The sequence below is a fragment of the Dendrobates tinctorius genome, unplaced genomic scaffold (assembly GCF_039654945.1).
Source record: "Dendrobates tinctorius isolate UK_male_01 unplaced genomic scaffold, ASM3965494v1 ptg000382l, whole genome shotgun sequence".
Taxonomy (NCBI): domain Eukaryota; kingdom Metazoa; phylum Chordata; class Amphibia; order Anura; family Dendrobatidae; genus Dendrobates; species Dendrobates tinctorius.
Window position 1 is genome coordinate 218947 of NW_027362048.1, and position 22045 is coordinate 240991.

The following is a 22045-nucleotide window of genomic DNA, read 5'->3' on the forward strand; positions in this document are numbered from 1 at the left end:
TATACAAGTCTGTGATTAACATAATGGACAGGAGAAGCTTTGCAGCTTTTTTTTTTTTTTTTTTTTTAATTAATGAAAAAAAAAAAAATAACTGATGAAACTGATAGTGAAAGCTGACATACAGGCCAAACAATGATGAAGACAGAAAAAGTTCATCAGCTCACCCATATTTGTTGTAGTTCCAAGTGCCTGATCCTGCACGGACTGGGCTGAGCAGCCTCGGAAGAGATAATCAGAAAACAGGTGAATTCCTGCTGGAATTCACCTGTTTTCCAAACAATGATGAACCACTGTCTTTTTATATACCGTATATTAGAAAGATCATGGACATCTGAATGAGGGTTTAGTCATGCGACAAGGCTCCTCAACCCCTAAATGACATACCTTTTTATCTTTGTACATGTTCTTGGTTAATGGTGAGCAGTCTAACTCATTTTGGTTAACTGGATCATTTGGTTCAGTTTAATAAATAGAGTTGGCCCTTTTGAATCCTAAACTGATCCCTATTTTAATCTGTTTACAAACAGATGAACACAGCATTTAGGTTAAAACCACCCAATGCCATTGGAGTCAAACTTGCACCTACTTGCACTGGAGCTTCTGGCTTGGTTTCTATTCAGTCGCATTGGGAGTGCCTGATGCTCTTACTGGGGTGGCGACTCTCATGGTTTACATAAGGCCTGTTTCACATTTCCGTTTGTTTCCATCAGTCAAAATCCACCGTTTTGGGGGCGTGGCTATGTAGAGACAGAGTGAGGACGCACCTGGCTAGAGCTCCTGCCATTCGGCCAGCGGACCCTTACACCTGCGGCACATTTGTTGGTCCACGGACCCCTCGGGACTCTGTGGCGCCCCGGGACCCCCGCGGGAGAGCGGGGTTGGACTCCTGGGAGTCTGTGACTGTGAAGACCGGGGCGGCCGGCGGGGCCTGCACGGGACGGCGGCCATCTTGGAGGCGCGCGCTCTGACTGTGGAGACGCGGCGCCGGGCTCACTTGCTGCAGCGCTGACAAACGGTGAGCGGCTACCCTGAATTATTGTGAGGGACAAGCGGTGTGCCCTGAAAAATTGGGACCCGCGTCCCTTCTCTGCTACATCACCTGGACTGCCGGCACCATTACTATAGGGGCTTGGATTTCTCTGACTGCTATCCTGTGTGGAGCTGTGGGTCTCTATCTGCTGCTCGGGGCTGGACATTACCTCCCTGTGTGACTTTGCGGGTCTGTGCTGGCTCCTGGGGCCCTGCAGCCACCATCTGATAATTTTGCTCCGTCTAACCTTGATTCGGGGGACCCCGGGGTGCAATGTTTCTGATATCCAGTTGTGCCCTTTTGCTATTAAAATGAGTCGTTCCAAGGGGTCTGGAACAGCGGCTGAAAAGCTGAAGGAATATGCCAGAATAGACCATGCTGGAGTTTCAAGATCTCTTAAAAATCATCCCTCACAGGCTCAGCGTAAGAACCGCCCCTCTGAGGGTGGGGAGGACAGTGAGCAGGAGGAATTAACCCTTAGGCTGCATAAGTTGTTCAGACGCCTGCTTATCACCTTATCCAGGACATCCCTGTCTGGGAAGATAGAGGACATGCACACTGAGGTGGGACGCCTCCGACAAGACATGCAAGCCATGAAGGGTCGCATTACGGAGGTGGAGACACGGGTGTCCCAGGTGGAGGACACTATCACACCCATGGAAGCTAAACTAAAGAAAGTGGCAGGCTCTATGAATGCGTGAAGGCAAAAAGCAGATGACCTGGAGAATCGAATGCGTCGGAATATCCGAATTATTGGTCTACTGGAGCGCTCGGAAGGACAACACCCGGAGCAATTCCTAGAAGATTGACTCAAAACCACTTTGGGAGATGAATTCTCCCCAATCTTTGCGGAAAGGGCTCACAGGGTCCCCACTAGGCCTCTTCCTCCTGGAGCCCCACCTAGACCTTTTCTGGCACGTCTCCTCAACTGCAGGGATAGAGATGTGGCTTTGCGTCTGGCGTGGCAAAAGAGTCCTATCAAATTCAACAATGCCACGATTTCAATTTTCCCAGACTTCTCTATGGAACTCCAGAAACAACGGGCACAGTATACGGAGGTCAAAAGACATCTATGGGAGAGGAATGTTATGTATTCGATGATTTACCCGGCCCGGCTCCAGGTGGTCCATGAGGGTTCTACTTTATTTTTTACAGATCCGGCGGAGTGGCTACGTTCTCACAAAGGGTCTGCTGCAAAGGAATCCTAACGTATCTATGGCTAGTTGGTATTTTTTCTATTACTCGGCTGATTGGAGCTCTACGCGAAAGCGTCCAAGATACCAACAATATCGGACACTGAGCTCAGTGATGGTATCCCCTAGTTTGCTTTGTGATGGGAGTACAGGACTCTGCTCCCGCGTTGTTTATTTACGTTTACTTTGCTTTTTTGCCGTAGTGATTTTTTGTATTTTTTAGGTAGTAACCGCAGCCGACAACAGCTTCAGTCTCTAGGTGATGTCTCTAAATTTTGCCCGGGAATATTATGCACCATATTCAACAGAGTAAAACATGGGGTCTGAGTTGATATGCATGACATGGAATGTCAGGGGTATAAAAACTCCTCGAAAAAAGATCAAGGTTTTCTCACAGGTCAGACATTATCGCCCTCACATTGTGGCCTTGGTGGAGACGCACCTGACTAGGGATACAGCGAGGTGCTTACAGAAGCCTTGGATACAATGGTCTGCCCATACATTCCACACCAGCTACTCGAGAGGGGTCTCACTGTTGGTACATAAAGATGTCAGATGGGAAGCTAGGGAGACTGGGAGGGACCCTGAGGGTCACTTTTTGTCCATGCATTGATAAACACCAGGAAATATGTGGTCTTAGGTATCTATAATCCCCCCCCGGCCCGTATATCCATTCTGCAGAAGGCAATGGGATTTGCCCTTAATTACCCAGACGCTGATGTTAATTGTATGGGAGACTTTAACATGGTCATTAACAACTGCCTTGATAAATTGAGGCTGGATGACGGAGTGACTGGGGGGTCCTCTCCACCCACTACAACCCCGTCATTATTTATGGGGGGTGGCAGGTGGTTGGATTTGTGGAGGGTGCTTCATCCTGAGTTAAGGGAATATACCTGCCACTCGTCCACTAAATGCTCTCTATCACGCATAGACTACATATTTGGTTCTAGTGGTCTGGCAATGTGGGTGGCAGATATAGAACATGGAAGTAGGGGCATTTCAGACCATAGTCCCGTCATCCTTAAACTCAAATATGTGCAACTAAAACAATGCGATAGCTTGGAGGTTGAATCCTTTCTGCTTAAAATTAATGGGTCCTCCTAACAAGACGATTATTCAGTTGCATTGCTTCATCGCGTCCCACCCAGAACCTCAGGATATTAATTTACTTTGGGATGCCCTTAAGGCATACCTGAGGGGCTGTTTGTCCTCCGCGATCTCATATATTAAGCGGGTAACCTCAGGAAAGGATGATGAGGTGGAGCAACGACTAAAAAGACTCAGAGGCTACATATATATCTAACTAAACCAGTGGGAACAGGAATGAGTGGCTGGCTGCCCAGAGGTTATATACTCAGTATGTGGACACTAAATCTAAGCATAAACTATTCTTTACCCGTCAATCCTATTTCGAATTGGGGAACCAGACGGGCAAATTTTTGGCCTATCTGGTTCGCCAACATAACACCTCCAACACAATATTACAGATTCGTAGGGCGGATGGTATATTGGCGTCTTCGACTGAGTAGATTCTTGGCTGTTTTCAGGATTACTATAGGTCACTATATGAATCTAAAAGTGAGTTTGACACTTTGGGGTGTTTAGACTATTTGTCAGATGTGTCATTCCCCACATTAGACCCTGAGCAGCGGGCCCTTATGGACACTGTGTTCACCGCAGAGGACATAGAAAATGCTATGACAGACATGGCTTCTGGGAAGGCCCCTGGACCGGATGGGTTTCCTGTTGAATTATATAGGAAGTACTGGGAAATATTGACGCCACTTTTGGTGAAGGTATTTAGGGGAATTCTATGCCCGAGTCCTTTTATGAGGCTAACATCATAGTGCTTCAGAAGGAGGGGAAGGACCCTTTGGAATGTGGATCCTATCGCCCCATTTCGTTAGTGAATGTGGACTATAAAATTTTCACCAAGATCCTAGCTACCAGACTGAATTCAATAACATTGAACCTTATACATCCTGATCAAAACGGGTTTTATGCCTGGTAAAAGTACTTCCATCAATATCAGAAGAGTCCAGTCAATAGTCCAATATAGCTCCCTAATGCCAGACAATAAATGGGCACTGGCATCGTTAGATGCTGCCAAGGCTTTTGACTCTCTTGAATGGCCTTTCCTCGCCGCATGTTTGCAAAGGTATGGGTTTGGCAATAAATTTATAACATGGATCAAAATATTATATATGAAACCTAAGGCCCGTATTATAGTAAATAACTCTATATCTGAATCTCTCTCATTACATAGAGGAACCCCTCAGGGTTGCCCTCTTTCCCCGGCCCTCGCCCTTGCGATTGAGGCACTAGCAATACGTATAAGGTCTTCCCCTAACATCCAAGGTATAGATATAGCAGGTCGGGTGGATACCATAGGCCTTTATGCCGATGATATGGTGATAATCTTGAATGATGTTGAGGAAATTTGCCACAGGTGATATCCCTTATAGATAGATTTAGTAAATATTCAGGTTTACATATAAATTGGGAAAAGTCTGCGCTGTTAGGCCTCTTTCACACATCCGTCTGTCACCATCAGTCAAAATCCGCCGTGTTGCTAAAAAACACGGATTCTGTCTCTCTCTAGGCACGGTTTCCTTTAAATTTATGCCTTATCCGGGTCCGTCAAAATAACGGTCCGGTGACACCCGTTTGTCTCAATCCGCCAACGGATCCGTTTTCCGCCATTTTGGCAGATTTCAACTGAGCTATAAAAAAAAAAAACGATGTGTGAAACAGGCCTTACCCCTTTCCCATGCCCCAGCTGGAGGCTCTCTCCTCGCTGTCTATTGTATCTAGTTTTAAATATTTGGGCATTCACATATCTCACAATAGTACGCTTGATCTGCAACTTAATGTCCACCCATTGCTGGAACTAGTTAAAGTTAAATTTGCATCCTGGAGTAGGCTCCCATTATCTGTGGCTGGACGTACTAACCTGATTAAAATGATACTGCTCTCTAAATTCAGCTACTCCCTTCAGCACAGTGCGGTTGCACTGCCCAGGTCCTTTTTTGTACATCTCAATTCCCTGGTCACGTCCTTTATATGGGGGAAAACTACGCCCAAACTTAAATTGTCCACTTTACAAAGACCAAAGAAGGAAGGTGGGGCGGCGTTGCCAGATTTTTTCCTATATTACTTGGCCGGGCAGGCTAAAGCCTTGAGTGGATGGATGCCGGGTAATTGCCTTCCCAATTCTGAAAGTCACTTGTTTCACGCTGCACAAGCAGATTGCCCATTGGGGTTCCACGAGTTGGAGAAAACTCATGTCCCACGTCTGCTACCCCTGCTCCGGTTGGCACGATTAATATGGAGACAAATCAAGAACGTAATTTGGTTTAAAGATTTTATAGCTGAAATGCCCCTCTGGAATAACTACTTTCCGGGGTTGTTGGATCACCCATCCACCGTTTTTTGGATTCAGTGTGGCATCTCTTCATTGGGAGACTTGTATGACCAGGGGATCTTAAAGTCTTTTGAACAATTACAGGTCGCACATGATAGTCCGAGATCTCAATGTTTTCGTTATCTGCAGCTGAGATCGACTCTTCAATCACATGAGGGATAGGGGTGTGGACCGTACTATTTCATCCAGGGCTGTGGAGTCGGTGCTCATTTTGGTGGAGTCGGAATAAAATGGACCAACTCCGACTCCTAAAATATATAATAAATTGGGTACAGTAGTTCAATGCAGAATATGCTGAATATTTTTTCATAGGAATTTGAGAAAGTTATGAAATGTCCTATAAATGACTGTTCTATTCCTGATCTAAGGCTACATTCACACACGTTTTTCCTGCGTTTTTTGAGGATACGTTTTTTCAGTTGCAAAAGCAGATCAGCCTTAAAAAAAACTGCATCACCTGAAAGGTTTTTGAGCTCATAGATAATGTTTTCAAAAGCAAAAGCAGATTAGAAATCTGCTCTATATATCCATTTATCCATATCATATCTGTACCAAAAAGAATGAAAGCCAGATAGCACACAGACTAACACTCCTTTTTTTTTTTTTTTTTTTTTTTTTTTTTTAGCACCAGTCAGGTACACCTCATAGCTGCCCAAATGGACGCCCAGGACAGGCATTGCTCGTCTACAGTAACATCAACATCAACTGATAGTTGGAATAAATAGACTGCATTCATCACATCTTCTTAAGGTGCAGGCTTTATTTTCAAGTGTAGGGGTGTGAAGTATGAGGTTCTGCAGCAGCTGAGGTGTGCAGTATGAAATTCTGCCCCCCCTAGGTTTGATCCTGGCTACGCCCATAGTGTGAATGTAGCCTGAGGATCTAGGCTTTATCTTGGCCGAGGTGTGTGTGTGTGTGTGTGTGTGTGTGTGTGTGTGTGTGTACGTGTGTACACACACACACACAGAGTACAGGCCAAAAGTTTGGACACTCCTTCTCAAAGCGTTTTCTTTATTTTCATGACTATGAAAATTGTAGATTCACTCTGTAGGCATCAAAACAATGAATTAACACATGTGGAATTATATAATTAACAAAAAAGTATGAAACAACTGAAAATAATGTATGTCTTATATTCTAGGTTCTTCAAAGTAGCCACCTTTTGCTTTGATTTCTGCTTTGCACACTCTTGATGAGCTTCAAGAGGTAGTCACCGGAAATGGTTTTCACTTCACAAGTGTGCCCAGTCAGGTTTAATAAGTGGGATTTCTTGCCTTATAAATGAGGTTGGGACCATCAGTTGTGTTGTGCAGAAGTCTGGTGGATACACAGGGGATAGTCCTACTGAATAAACTGTTAGAATTTGTATTATGGCAAGAAAAAAGCAGCTGAGTAAAGAAAAACGAGTGGCCATCATTACTTTAAGAAATGACGGTTAGTCAGTCCGAAAAATTGGGAGCTTTGAAAGTGTCCCCAAGTGCATTGGCAAAAACCGTCAAGCGCTACAAAGAAACTGGCTCACATGAGGACCGCCCCAGGAAAGGAAGACCAAGAGTCACCTCTGCTGCGGAGGATAAGTTCATCCTAGTCACCAGCCTCAGAAATTGCAGGTTAACCGCAGCTCAGAATAGAGACCAGGTCAATGCCACACAGAGTTCTAGCAGCAGACACATCTCTACAACAACTGTTAAGAGGAGACTTTGTGCAGCAGGCCTTCATGGTAAAATAGCTGCTAGGAAACAACTGCTAAGGACAGGCCACAAGCAGAAGAGACTTGTTTGGGCTAAAGAACACAAGGAATGGACATTAGACCAGTGGAAATCTGTGCTTTGATCTGATGAGTCCAAATTTGAGATCTTTGGTTCCAACCACCATGTCTTTGAGCGACGAAGAAAAGGTGAACGGATGGACTCTACATGCCTGGTTCCCACCGTGAAGCATGGAGGAGGAGGTGTGATGGTGTGGGGGTGCTTTGCTGGTGACACTGTTAGGGATTTATTCAAAACTGAAGGCATACTGAACCAGCATGGCTACCACAGCATCTTGCAGCAGCATGCTATTCCATCCGGTTTGTGTTTAGTTGGACCATCATTTATTTTTCAACAGGACAATGTCCTCAAACACACCTCCAGGCTGTGTAAGGGCTATTTGACCAAGAAGGATAGTGATGGGGTGCTACGCCAGATGACCTGGCCTCCACAGTCACCAGACCTGAACCCAATCGAGAAGGTTTGGGGTGAGCTGGACCGCAGAGTGAAGGCAAAAGGGCCAACAAGTGCTAAGCATCTCTGGGAACTCCTTCAAGACTGTTGGAAGACCATTTCTGGTGACTACCACTTGAAGCTCATCAAGAGAATGCCAAGAGTGTGCAAAGCAGTAATCAAAGCAAAAGGTGGCTACTTTGAAGAATCTAGAATATAAGACATATTTTCAGTTGTTTCACACTTTAAATATATAATTCCACATGTGTTAATTCATTGTTTTGATGCCTTCAGAATGAATCTACAATTTTCATAGTCATGAAAATAAAGAAAACTCTTTGAATGAGAAGGTGTGTCCAAACTTTGGTCTGTACCGTATACATGTATACAGTGTATTACATATTTACAATTACAGTTTTGTGTTCTAAAGTTGTATTCCAATAAATAGATATTATGTTCTAAATATCTTGATTATTGGATCATAGAAATGATTAAATGTCTGATGTTCACATTGTACTACAATAAATTTTTCACTTAAATACAAGCAATATATGTGGGAGTGGGAGTCGGAGTCAGAGTCGTGGAGACGGAGTTGGAGTCGGTGTAAGGGAAATTGAGGAGTCGGAGTCGCAGGTTTGGCTTACCGACTCCACAGCCCTGATTTCATCTTTACCTCTGATAGGAATCCTTAAATAGCAGGGCCCCCATGGTCTCATATCCTCTTTGTATACATACATGCTGTCGGTAGGGGCAGAATCAACCATAAGCTCTATTAAGGGGAAGTCGGAACGAATCATCCCTAATGCGCAAAGAGGAGTGGTGTTATGAATGGGTCACCGAGGAGGAAAACTAAACAAGCCAAGTCACAGAAAACCAGAGAGGTTGGTAACTATGCAGATTGCAGATCCCTGATCCTAACCACACAACTAGCAGCAGCCGTGGAGCGTTCCTACGATGAATCTAGACACCTCGTCACAGCCGGAGGACTAAATAAGCCTAAAGCAAGAAAAGGGGAAAACCAACTGCCCCAGAGCAGACCCCAAAGGAATAGACAGCCCCCACACATGTATTGACGGTGAAACAAGATGAAAAACACAAACACAGGCAGGAAATTAGGCTGAGCAAACGATGGGGCCCAAACTAACTAGAAAGGAAAGACACTGTCTGCAATCTGCCCAAAAAACCCTACAAAAATAATGTCCAACACTTCTGATAACAAAATTAACCCTGAAGACACTAGACTTCTCCCACTATATCAGCACTCTGAAATATTCTGAGACAGAGCAAAAAAGAGGCCAATCTAATAAGGGACAAAAAGCAAATTGGCAAATACAGATAAATAAGAGTGGAAATTCAGCACAGCCCCAGCCAGGGCTGGCTGACCACACAAAAAACTGAATAGACCAACAAAATCAAGTGTGAACATTAGCAGTAAACACTTAGCTTGAGATGCCTGGAACAGAGCTGAAAACCAAGACCTGAAAAGCCAGAAGGAATCACCAGCACAGGGCGTCGGCTGTCTTAAATCCAGTCTGAGATTCCAGAGATCCAATCGTTATCCTCATCAGGTGGCAGATCTCTACTAATTAAATTAACCTCACTACCTCCTGTTACCACCAGAGGGAGCCTGGAAGGAGAACTCAACTGGTAGACCAGAAAATGCATTCACAACAGTACCCCCCTTGAGGAGGAGTCACCGAACCCTCATCCACGCCACCAGGCCGATCAGGATGGGCCCGGTGAAAAGCACAAACCAATCTATTGGCATGAATATCAGAGGCAGAGACCCAAGACTTAGCCTCCTGGCCATAACCCTTCCATTTGACCAAATACTGGAGTCTCCGTCTAACCAAACGAGAATCCAATATTTTCTCTACCTCATATTCCACATTGCCTTTAACCAATACAGGGTCAGGAGGTGCTGCCATAGGAATTACTGGCTCAACAAACCTCTTCAACAGTGATTTGTGAAATACGTTATGGATCTTGAACGTAACTGGAAGAGCCAATCGAAAAGGACCAGGATTAAGAATCTCCAAAATCTTTTAAGGTCCAATAAATCTTGGCTTAAATTTTGGAGATGCAACCTTCATAGGAATATTCTTAGACGACAACCAAACCATATCACCCACTTTAAACCGGGGAACAATGGTCCTATGCCAGTTGGAAAATCGCTGGGCCTTTTCCTGAGGGAGTGACAACTTATCCACCACTTGGTCCCATATCTGCTGCATTCTCTCAACCACAGTGTCCACACCTGGGCAGGATGAAGATTCCACTTGCTCTGAAGAAAATAGAGGATGAAACCCAAAATTACAGAAAAAGGGTGACAGAACTAGCTCTATTGGTCAGCGCGAATTCGGCCAAGGGCAAAAATGAGACCCAATCATCCTGATCAGCAGATATAAAACATCTCAAATAAGACTCCAAGGTCTGGTATGTTCTCTCAGTCTGCCCATTGGTCTGGGGATGAAACGCGGAGAAGGATAACTGAATTCCCAGATTGGAACAAAAGGCTTTCCAGAATCTGGAAACAAACTGGACTCCTCTGTCCGACACAATGTTCTCAAGAATCCCATGTAACCAAAGCACCTGTTGTAAAAACAAGGGCACCAACTCAGCGGAAGATGGCAACTTTGGGAGTGGTACAAGATGGACCATCTTCGAAAATCTATCACAAATCACCCAGATAACAGTCATTCTCTGAGAGACAGGAAGATCAGAAATAAAATCCATTGAGATATGGGTCCATGGCCTCTTGGGCACCCGCAGGGGCATCAGCAACCCACTAGAATGAGAACAGGGTTTAGACCGAGAACAAGTCCCACAGGACTGTACAAAATTCCTGACATCACGAGATAAGGCGGGCCACCAAAAAGACCGACTCACCAAATCTCTGGTACCAACGATAGCTGGATGACCAGCCAATGCGGAGCAATGGACTTCAGACATCACTCTCTTTCTCCACTGGTCAGGAACATACAATTTTCCCATAGGGCAACGCTCAGGTTTAGCCTCCTGAAATTCCTCCAGGGCGCGTCTCAAATCGGGCGAAATGGCAGAAAGAACTACCCCCTCACCTAGGATGGTAGTAGGCTCAGTCACATTAAGAGAATCAGCAAAGAAACTCCTAGAAAGGACGCCTGCCTTAACATTCTTAGTGCCCGGAAGAAAAGAGACCACAAAATTAAAACGCGTGAAAAACAAGGCCCATCTAGCCCGTCTAGGATTCAAGCGTTTGGCCGACTCCAGATAAATCAAATTCTTGTGATCAGTGAGGACCACAACTTTATGTCTAGCTCCCTTCAACCAATGTCTCCATTCCTCAAATACCCATTTCATGGCCAACAATTCCCGATTCCCCACGTCATAGTTGCGTTCAGATGGGGAGAACTTTCGAGAAAAGAAGGCACAGGGATTCATCTTAGAAGTCACAGGGTCTTTTTGGGACAAAAAAGCTCCTGCACCAACCTCAGAAGCATCTACCTCCACCTGAAATGGAAGTGAGACATCAGGTTGCCGTAAAACTGGAGCTGAAGTAAATCTCCGCTTAAGCTCCTGAAATGCTGAGACAGCCTCAGGAGACCAATTCAGCACATCAGCGCCCTTCTTGGTCAGATTAGTCAGTGGTTTGACAATACCAGAAAAATTACCTATAAATTTACGATAGAAATTAGCAAAACCCAAAAACTTCTGGAGAGCCTTCAAAGAAGTAGGCTGAACCCAATCATAAATGGCCTGTACCATGGCTGGGTCCATTTCAATAGTCGACGGAGACAAGATAAATTCCAAAAATGAAATCCTCTGTACACCAAAGAGGCATTTCGATCCCTTAAACAAGGAATTCTCCCTCAAAATCCGGAACACAGTCCGGACATGTTGCACATGAGAATCCCAATCACTAGAAAAGACAAAATATCATCCAGATAGATGATCAAAAACTTACCCACAAAGTCTCAGAAAATATCATTCATAAAGGACTGGAAGACAGAAGGGGCTTTAGTGAGCCCAAAAGGCATCACCAGGTACTCAAAATGTCCCTCCGGAGTATTAAACGCTGTCTTCCATTCATCCCCGTGCTTGATGCGAATAAGATTATGCGCCCCCCTGAGGTCAAGCTTAGTAAACCAGCAGGCACTCTTAACTCTGGAGAATAAATCAGACATCAGCGGTAACGGGTACTGATATTTAACCGTCATCTTGTTAAGTGAACGATAATACACGATCTTAATAAACCATCTTTCTTGGCCACAAAAAAAAAAAAAAAAAAAGCACCAAAAGGTGACCAGGATGGTCTAATATGACCCTTCTCCAACAACTCCTTAATATAGGATCGCATAGCATCATGTTCGGGTACTGATAAGTTGAAAAGCCGACCCTTGGGAAATATACACCCAGGCATCAACTCAATTGCACAGTCATAACTCCTATGAGGAGGCAAAGATGCAGACTTGCTCTCACTAAATACATCAGAAAAATTGGCCAGATAATCAGGAATATCATGAGACTGAGGAGAGGTGGAGAAAACAGGAGCATCCCTAAGGACACACTGACAACCCCAACTCACCACAGACCCAGATTTCCAATCCAAAACTGGATTATGAGTTTGCAACCAGAGAAAACCCAGAACAATAGTATCATGCAAACTATGCAGCACCAAAAATTTACAATTTTCTTGGTGGTCTGGGGCAACTCGCATTATCACCAGGCTCCAAAACTGAGGTTTATTCTCCACCAAAGGAGTAGCATCAATACCCCTCAAAGGAATAGGCGTCCGCAGAGGCGTCATGGACAAAGCACAACGTTTAGCAAAGTCCAAATCCATCAGATTCAAAGCTGCTCCTGAATCCACAAAAGCCTTAGTGGAAAACGTGGATAAGGAGCAGATCATTGCCAAAAGGAACTTAGGTTGTACACTGACCACAGAAAATGTGTGTGCAAAAGGTTTCTCTCGTTTAGGGCAGACAGAAATATGAGAGGCATCTCCACAGAAAAAACAAAGCTTATTATACCTTCTAAACTCCTGACGTTGCGCCCTAGACAAAACCCCATCACACTGCATAGGTTCAGACGTTTGTTCAAAAGGTGGCAGCGCCTGCCGTGTAGTTTTACGTTCACGTAAACGCCGATCAACATGAATGGCTAATGACATAGAATCATCCAGACCAGGGGGAACAGGAAATTCCACCATAACATCTTTTACAGTCTCTGATAAACCCTTCCGAAAGAGAGCTGCCAAATCACTATCATTCCATGTAGTAAAGACCACCCACTTTTGGAATTTTGGACAGTATAACTCTGCAGAATCCTGACCCTGGTTTAATGCCAACAGGGTTCTCTCAGCTTGATCAACAGCATCATACAACCCCAAGGCTTGAAAAAATGCATCCACAAAAGTCAGAATAGGTTTTTCAGGTGTCACAGAAAAAGCCCAATCCTAGGGATCGCCGCGCAGCAAGGAGATGACAATTTTAACCTTCTGCGCAGAGCTCCCCGATGAGTTAGGCTTCAAGGCAAGAAATAATTTACAATTATTCTTAAAATTCAAAAATTTAGACCGATCCCCAGAAAACACATCAGGAGTAGGAATCTTAGGTTCAGCAGCATGTGACTGAATGAGGTAGGTGGAAATTCCCTGCACTTCAGCAACAAGTTGCTCCACACGATCAGACAATTGCTTAATCTCCATCAGGAAAAAAAAAAAAATCCTCCTACGGCCCCAGAGAAAAAGAGGGAAAAAATACATTTAAAAAAAAATGGACACTTTTTTTTTTTTTTTAAACAATTTTTTCTGCTTTTGAGTACCCTAGATTCTGCGGTATGGCTGGTGATTCTGTTATGAATGGGTCACCGAGGAGGAAAACTAAACAAGCTAAGTCACAGAAAACCAGAGAGGTTGGTAACTATGCAGATTGCAGACCCCTGATCCTAACCACACAACTAGCAGCAGCCGTGGAGCGTACCTACGATGAATCTAGACACCACGTCACAGCCGGAGGACTAAATAAGCCTAAAGCAAGAAAAGGGGAAAACCAACTGCCCCAGAGCAGACCCCAAAGGAATAGACAGCCCCCACACGTGTTGACGGTGAAACAAGATGAAAACACAAACACAGGCAGGAAAATAGGCTGAGCAAACCATGGGGCCCAAACTAACTAGAAAGGACAGGAAAAGGAAAGACACTGTCTGCAATCTGCCCAAAAAACACCTACAAAAATAATGTCCAACACTTCTGATAACAAAATTAACCCTGAAGTCACTAGACTTCTCCCACTATATCACAACGGAAACGGATCCGTCTTTTGCATTTTTCACGGATTGCAACTGACCAAAAAAATGGAAGTGTGAAAGAGGCCTAAAGGAGACAAAGGATCAAGCAAACTTGTTTGCTATTGACCCATTACTAGGGTGTATTCAGCCAGCACAGAAGTTGAGCCCCATCTTTTTTGGGCATAAGTTGGTTGTGCTACACAGTCAACATCTGAAAGTAGCAGCAGCGAATGGAACTTATTTTGATTGCTGCTGTTTAACCGTTTAAATGCCACGGTCAATGACTGTGCAATTAAATAGCTTGCTTTCCTTTACGTTTTGTTGGGCTCCAATGCGATGTCAGTGCCGCACACAATAAACAAACACAGTAAGGCAAGACTTAACACTGGACCAGGGAGGGTGAATAAAGTTTGTTTTTTAAAAAATATGGAAACACCTACTTTAAAAAAAATCTAACAGAAACATTCACCCCTCTCCCATGTAGAAACACATGTAGTTCTTTCAAAGACAAGTCCAGAAATACGTTTACATAGTCAACATGTTGCTCCATTACTGAGAAAATGTGTGTTTGAACTGATATACAAGTGAGGCCATTATATATCAGAATCATCTGGCACTCCAGCGCTATTCCCCACTGTCGCCTCTTCCTGCTTGACCAACAGCCTCTATGATGTATAACTTTAGGCAAAGGTGTTGGCAGTCAAGCAGGAGCTAAGCAGGGAATAGAGCTGGAGTGACAGAGGCTTCTGATCCACCATAGCTCTTCAGCCTCATTTCATATTAATTCAAACACTGATTTCTCAGTAATGGACTGGCGATATATGATAAATAGAAAAAAGCGCGGACGGCACCGCTGTTACTGTATAATTCACGGTGGCATGTGGCATGCAGAGAACCAAAAACTGGAAGTCCCGGGTGCTGGACCTGGAAATAGACAATCCTTGGAATCCACACAGAAAAGAAGGTCGCACTCTTCGGGATGAAGAAATATCAAGCAGGTTTATTGACACATAAGATACATGTCAAGCCAGGGGAGTGACACTCTGCACTCTGTATGTCACTCCCTCGGCACATGTATCTTATGTGTCAATAAACCTGCCTGATATTTCTTCATCCCGAAGAGTGCGACCTTTTCTGTGTGGATTTCAGTAATGGACTGACCATGTAAGGGTATTACTGGACTTGTCTATGTAACAGCTACACGCACATATAAATAGTTGGTGGATGAATTCTCTCTCGGATTCCCTTGAGAATGGATTCACAAATCTCCTAGTCCATGTGAGCAAAGCACATGTAAGATTGAATGCTTCTGCCTACTTCCAAAGACTGCTTTAAGTATGGCCTCATTTGCACATCAGTGATCTTCTTTGTACTTTGACCAAACTCTGATGGTAAAAATGACACAATGACCGAACTCTGTTTAAAAAATAAAAAGGACTGATGAAACTTGAACCATTTTTCTAGTATGAGAAAATCATTGTCATGTGAATGAGCAATAAGATGCACCAACAATCTGTTGTGAGCAGTTTATGACCTCCTTAGGCTTAGGGTAAAGCTCCCACAATGAGTTTTAGGGATCATACCCATATGCAAAGACCAAAAAAAAAAAATGGTCTGATTTCCGGACCGAAAAAACAGACGAATGCCAATCGATTTCTGTGTGATTTTTAAACGGAACATTTGTATGACATGCATATGCAATGCGATTTTAACATGAGCTTTTACATACATAAGTTCTCTGCCCTTTACACATCATTTTAAAACGAAATATTCTTCAAAACATACATACATATATGCTGTTCCAGGTCGGTCGAGACAGCCGAAGGGCTGAAGCAGTGGCCCATGAGCCGCTCCCTGGCCTCCCCTGCTCGCTGTCATCGCCAGGCAGTGGTGAATATATTGGTGGAGGATGGGCCTGTTGACCCCTTCTTCTACCAATTAGCATGTTATACAGCAGACAAGTTAAAAGAAAAAGAAGAATTTGACTCCGTTAGCCAGTTAAAAAAAAAAAAAAAAAAAAAAAAAAAAGAAGATTGCTCTCACTGGGAAAAACAAGATAATCTTGTAGTTATATCTTTTAAATCGCTAAGAAACATTAAATAAATACTGTTACAAAACAAACTTTTGAGACTTCTTAAAGCCCCCTTCACACATAGCGAGATCGCTAGCGATGTCGCTAAGGCTACTTTCACACTAGCGTCGTGTGACGTACGTCGCAATGCGCCGTTTTGGGAGAAAAAACGCATCCTGCAAAGTTGCCCGCAGGATGCGGTTTTTCTCCATAGACTTGCATTAGCGATGCATTGCGACGTATGGCCACACGTCACATCCATCGTGCGACAATGTGTCGTGTTTTGGCGGCCGCGACGCACGAAAAAACATTACATTTAACGTTTTTTTTTCCTCGTGTCCGCCATTTTCGACCGCGCTTGCACGGCCAAAACTCCTCCCTGGACATTACAATGGGGCAGCGGATGCGTTGAAAAACTGCATCCGCTGCCCCCGTTGTGCAAATCTTTCACAACGTGCGTCGATACGTTGGCCCGACACATTGCGAAGGGCCCGTACCGACGCAAGTGTGAAAGTAGCCTTAAGCGTCACCGATTTTGTGACGCAACAGTGATATCGATAGCGATCTCAATACATGTGACACCTCCGACCGGCCCCCTCTGGCTATCGCTGATTGCGCGAGATTGTCCTGGTCCATTCGTCATCGGCTTCCTGCTTGCGCCAACGAGCAACTCCATGGACGCGGGAGGAAGTTGTCAGCAGAGCTGCCGTCTGACAGGTAAGTAACGACCCTCGACCGCTGCTGCATCGCTGGTGAGATCTGCCTGTTTGGCAGCTCACTAGCGACCATTTAGCGATGCACCAGCGATCCTGACCGGGTCGTATCGTTGTCGCGATCGCTGGTGCATCGTTAAATGTAACGGGACCTTTAGTCTCTTCATCAGGTATGGTATAACAAAGTTTCTGAAGAAACAAATTTGCACACACAAAATGCAAAGGCATGGCATAATAAATGGATATTTGAATAAACAAACTGAGCTCAGAAAATGAATCCTTAATTGGATTAGATTAGTGGTGTGAAAATTTTATAGTCCCATTATACTAGTGAGATCAGAGGTCTGGTGCCCCTCAATGTCTCTGGAGCAGATTCCTCAGATTCTGTAGTAAGGGTACCATTACACTTAGCGATGCACCAGCGATCCCGACAAACGTATGACCCGGTCAGGATTGCTGGTGCATTGCTAAGTGGTCGCTAGTGAGCTGCCAAACAGGCAGATCTCACCAGCAACATAGCAGTGGTCGACGGTCGCTACTTACCTGTCAGACGAGGCAATGATGACGTCCTCTGCCCACGTGTCTCTCGTCGCCACAGCAGGAAGCCGCCGACGAGAAATGGTCCAGGACGTTCTCGCACAGTCAGCGATAATCAGCAGGGGAGCCGGTCGGAAGTATCACACATAGCTATATCGTTAGCAATATCGCTGCTGCGTCACAAAACCAGTGACGTTATAGCGATATTGCTAGTGATATCACTTAGTGTGACGGGCCCTTTAGTCATAAATGCTCCTGACTGATTTAGTCCTGTATGGAGGAAATCAAAGACTATACTAAGCATGTATTCCCAAACCCTTCAAAGTTTTTTGATTTAAAGTTGCCTTTTAATATGACATCTCATATTGTTTATGTTGTGTCCTAAACCACAGAAATGATGAACGACAGGTAAATGTTTTGTTTTTTATCACATTAGCTGTGCACTGCTGAGACTCTGTGCACCAGAGACAAGAACAGAGAACCGGGGGAACAGGAGCAGAGTGAGTATGTGGAGTATTTTTTTTTGTGTGTATGCAAGGTTTGTATGTGCACAGAGAGGCCGCAGTGGTGGGGCTCACGCCGTGCACAGAGAGGCCGCACTGGTGGGGCTCACGCCGTGCACATGCGGTACATAGGGTATTATCATACTTAACTCTGCTTAAGGGATATAATAATTATATGTGAATATTAAGCAGAAATATTTCAGCCTATTAGTCCTGCTCCACACAACAGTAATGGTCTCATGTGGAAAATGTTCTGCCCACAGTAGGGTATAATTGAAAGTGCTTAACTTTCAATTCACCGTAATTCAAAACCTCTGATAAGAGCAATTGTGTTCTTTATTGTCTACAGCTTATTGGAGGATACTGCTGTTATCCAATTATGGCAGCTGAACATGTACTGCACTGAAACTGGCTGGAATCACTGGAAAGTAATGTTAGCCACGGCTAGTTTCAGTGCTATTGCGCTGCAGATTCAATGGTGCTTCAATTAGCAGCAATGGCGACTAGTGATGAGCGAGTATGCTTGTTGCTCAGAGCACACTCGGGTGTCATCCGAGTATTTTGGCGTGCTCGGAGATTTAGTTTTTGTGTCTCAGCTGCATGATTTGCGACTTGTAGACAGCCTGAATACATGTGAGAATTCCCTAACAAACAGGCATTCCACACATGTATTCAGCTTGTCTGCAAGTCGCAAATCATGCAGCTGAGACGACAGAAACTCAATCTCCGAGCACGCCAAAATACTCGGAGCATGCTCAGGAAAACCCGAGCAACGAGTATACTCGCTCATCATTAATGGCGACCAAACAGTTTGGACCAGTAGTACAATCAAGCTTCTGAGAAGCACCATAGGACAAACTCTTTAAAAGGCACCTTTCACTGGATGTTTTATGTAAAGTTACTCCTCTAATTGCAGTTCCTCCACTGATTCTAGAACAGTTTCTTTTTATTATCTCTCTACATTGTGCATAAGATTAGAACAGAGGAGCGCATAAAAAAAGTTCCAGAATCAACAGCACAGCACAAACTGGAGGAAGAACTCTGTTTACAGAAAAATATCCAGCGAAAGGTCCTCTCCAAATACATTTGGCACTAATCCAGTGGATAAATGTAATAAGTAGGAATTCATTGAGGAACACAGCCTATGAACTTTCTGTATGATCACTGGGACTCCCCATCGATCGCAAGCAACTTGTGTGCAAGGCCAGCCACAGCTCCCTTCAGCATGGAAAGAACCGCTTGTCACTTTCATTGCTGGTGAATGGAGCAGCGTATGATTATGAGCAAAGCTACTCCATTCACACACAGGTCTCGCCCCCCGTTCTCATTAGTGGAGGCACCAAATAAGTAGTGGTACTAGATGTCAATACGTTAAAGGTTTGTCTGCTACTTGGCATAAACCTTCTCTAAAGTTCCCAGAGACACAAGTTTTTATACTCAGCTCCTGGAAAGTCAGCGTGGAAGTGGTATCAGAGGCAGGCATTCATACGAGTTATGTGAGGGATGTCCACAGAAGTGTGAGCAAAGCAGCCCACTAGTGGCATCTGACTGGCTGCAATGCTCACATGGTGCTTCATACTCTCACCAAAGTCTTGGCGCCGAACACTAGTAGAGCCTTTTATATGCTGTGGACAGCAGCGAAGATGTTTCCCCAAGTAGTAGACCACCCCTATAATGGAATGACGTGGCCCCCCCCCCCCCACATACGCCCACGGACGTAGCCCCCCCCCCACATACGCCCACGGACGTGGGCCCCACACATACGCACACGGAGCCGACGGACGTGGCCCCCCCACATACGCACACGGACGTGGGCCCCCCACATACGCACACGGACGTGGGCCCCCCACATACGCACACGGACGTGGGCCCCCCACATACGCACACGGACGTGGGCCCCCCACATACGCACACGGACGTGGGCCCCCCACATACGCACACGGACGTGGGCCCCCCACATACGCACACGGACGTGGGCCCCCCACATACGCACACGGACGTGGCCCCCCCACATACGCACACGGAGCCGGCGGACGTGGCCCCCCCACATACGCACACGGAGCCGACGGACGTGGCCCCCCCACATACGCACACGGAGCCGACGGACGTGGCCCCCCCACATACGCACACGGAGCCGACGGACGTGGCCCCCCCACATACGCACACGGAGCCGACGGACGTGGCCCCCCCACATACGCACACGGAGCCGACGGACGTGGCCCCCCCACATACGCACACGGAGCCGACGGACGTGGCCCCCCACATACGCACACGGAGCCGACGGACGTGCCCATCTCCCCCACGCCAATGTTGCCAGCCCCTACAATCCCACTGGTGAAGCTGGGCTCTATATAAGAATACATACGAGACCCCTCTCTCAATCTTGGGAGGACACTGTAACTTTCACCCCACCCACCATTCTGTCCGGCTCCGGACTGCTGCTCCATGAAACTGAAGCACTCAAGTCCTGACCCAACCTCCACACCCCCGGGTCTCCATTCTTACCTGAAACCGTAACATGTCTTTCGCTTTCCCACTCTCACACTCTCCTCCCCCTTTCTCTGCGAAGCGCGCTCACGAGCTCCCTCCTCTTTCCAGTTCTCGATTCTGATTGGCTGTCGGCACGAGCGCGTTCCCGACTATTTCTTCTTTGATTGGTTGTATTGCAGGGCGTTCGCGTCCTCTGGTATAATACGTCCAGTGGCGCGTGATCAGCGTGCTCGCTCTGTTGCCAGGTGATCTGCGTCTGACGTAATCCGAGGCCTTGCCTGCCTTGCTGGAGACTTCAAGAGCAGTAACTTTATTACTACGGACAATCCTCTATTATTACAAGTTTGATGTGCAAGAGTCGCTGGTGTCATAAATAATCCTGGCACAATAATCAGCCTTCCCTCTTCCTGTAACACTCCTCAGCAGCGCTCACTGTAATCCACACTCAGCAGCAGAGCTCACTGCGCCTCACACTCAGCAGCAGAACTCACTGCGCCCCACACTCAGCAGAAGCGCTCACTGCGCCCCACACTCAGCAGAAGCGCTCACTGCGCCTCACACTCAGCAGCAGAGCTCACTGCGCCCCACACTCAGCAGCAGCGCTCACTGCGGCCCACACTCAGCAGCAGAGCTCATTTTGCACCACACTCAGCAGAAGTGCTCACTGAGCCCCACAATCAGCAGCAGCTCGCACTGCGGCTCACACTCAGCAGCAGCTCTCACTGCGGCCCACAATCAGCAGAAAAGCTCACTGCGCCCCACACTCAGCAGCAGCTCTCACTGCGGCTCACACTCAGCAGCAGCTCTCACTGCGGCCCACACTCAGCAGAACAGCTCACTGCGCCCCACACTCAGCAGCAGAGCTCACTGCGCCCCACACTCAGCAGAAGCGCTCACTGCGGCCCACACTCAGCAGCAGCGCTCACTGTGGCCCACACTCAGCAGCAGCGCTCACTGCGGCCCACACTCGGCAGCAGAGCTCACTGCGCCCCACACTCAGCAGCAGAGCTCACTGCACCCCACACTCAGCAGCAGAGCTCACTGTGCCCCACACTCAGCAGCAGAGCTCACTGCGCCCCACACTCAGCAGAAAAGCTCACTGCGCCCCACACTCAGCAACAGAGCTCACTGCGCCTCACACTCAGCAGAAAAGCTCACTGCGCCCCACGCTCAGCAGCAGCGATCACTGCGGCCCACACTCAGCAGCAGAACATACTGTGCACCACACTCAGCAGAAGTGCTCACTGAGCCCCACACTCAGCAGCAGCGCTCACTGCGGCTCACACTCAGCAGCAGAGCTCACTGCGCACCACACTCAGCAGAAGAGCTCACTGCACCCCACACTCAGCAGCAGCGCTCACTGCGGCCCACACTCAGCAGCAGAACTCACTGTGGCCCACACTCAGCAGCAGAGCTCACTGCGCACCACACTCAGCAGAAGTGCTCACTGAGCCCCACACTCAACAGCAGCGCTCACTGCGGCCCACACTCAGCAGCAGAGCTCACTGCGCACCACACTCAGCAGACGTGCTCACTGATCGCCACACTCAGCAGCAGCGCTCACTGCGGCTCACACTAAGCAGCAGAGCTCACTGCGCACCACACTCAGC

General features: G+C 46.4%; 1 protein-coding gene across 4 annotated transcripts in view; it reads right to left on the reverse strand.

Moving 5' to 3' along the window:
• PATL1 (PAT1 homolog 1, processing body mRNA decay factor) overlaps positions 1 to 20608 on the reverse strand; it is a 155473-nt gene extending 134865 nt beyond the window's left edge. For all 4 annotated transcript variants that reach the window (XM_073563152.1, XM_073563150.1, XM_073563151.1 and 1 more), the window contains exon 1: positions 20451 to 20608. In XM_073563152.1, the coding sequence (XP_073419253.1) occupies positions 20451 to 20465 (15 nt within the window). In that variant the 5' untranslated portion in view covers positions 20466 to 20608. The remainder of the gene's footprint in view (positions 1 to 20450) is intronic.
• Between the last annotated feature and the right edge of the window lie 1437 nt (positions 20609 to 22045).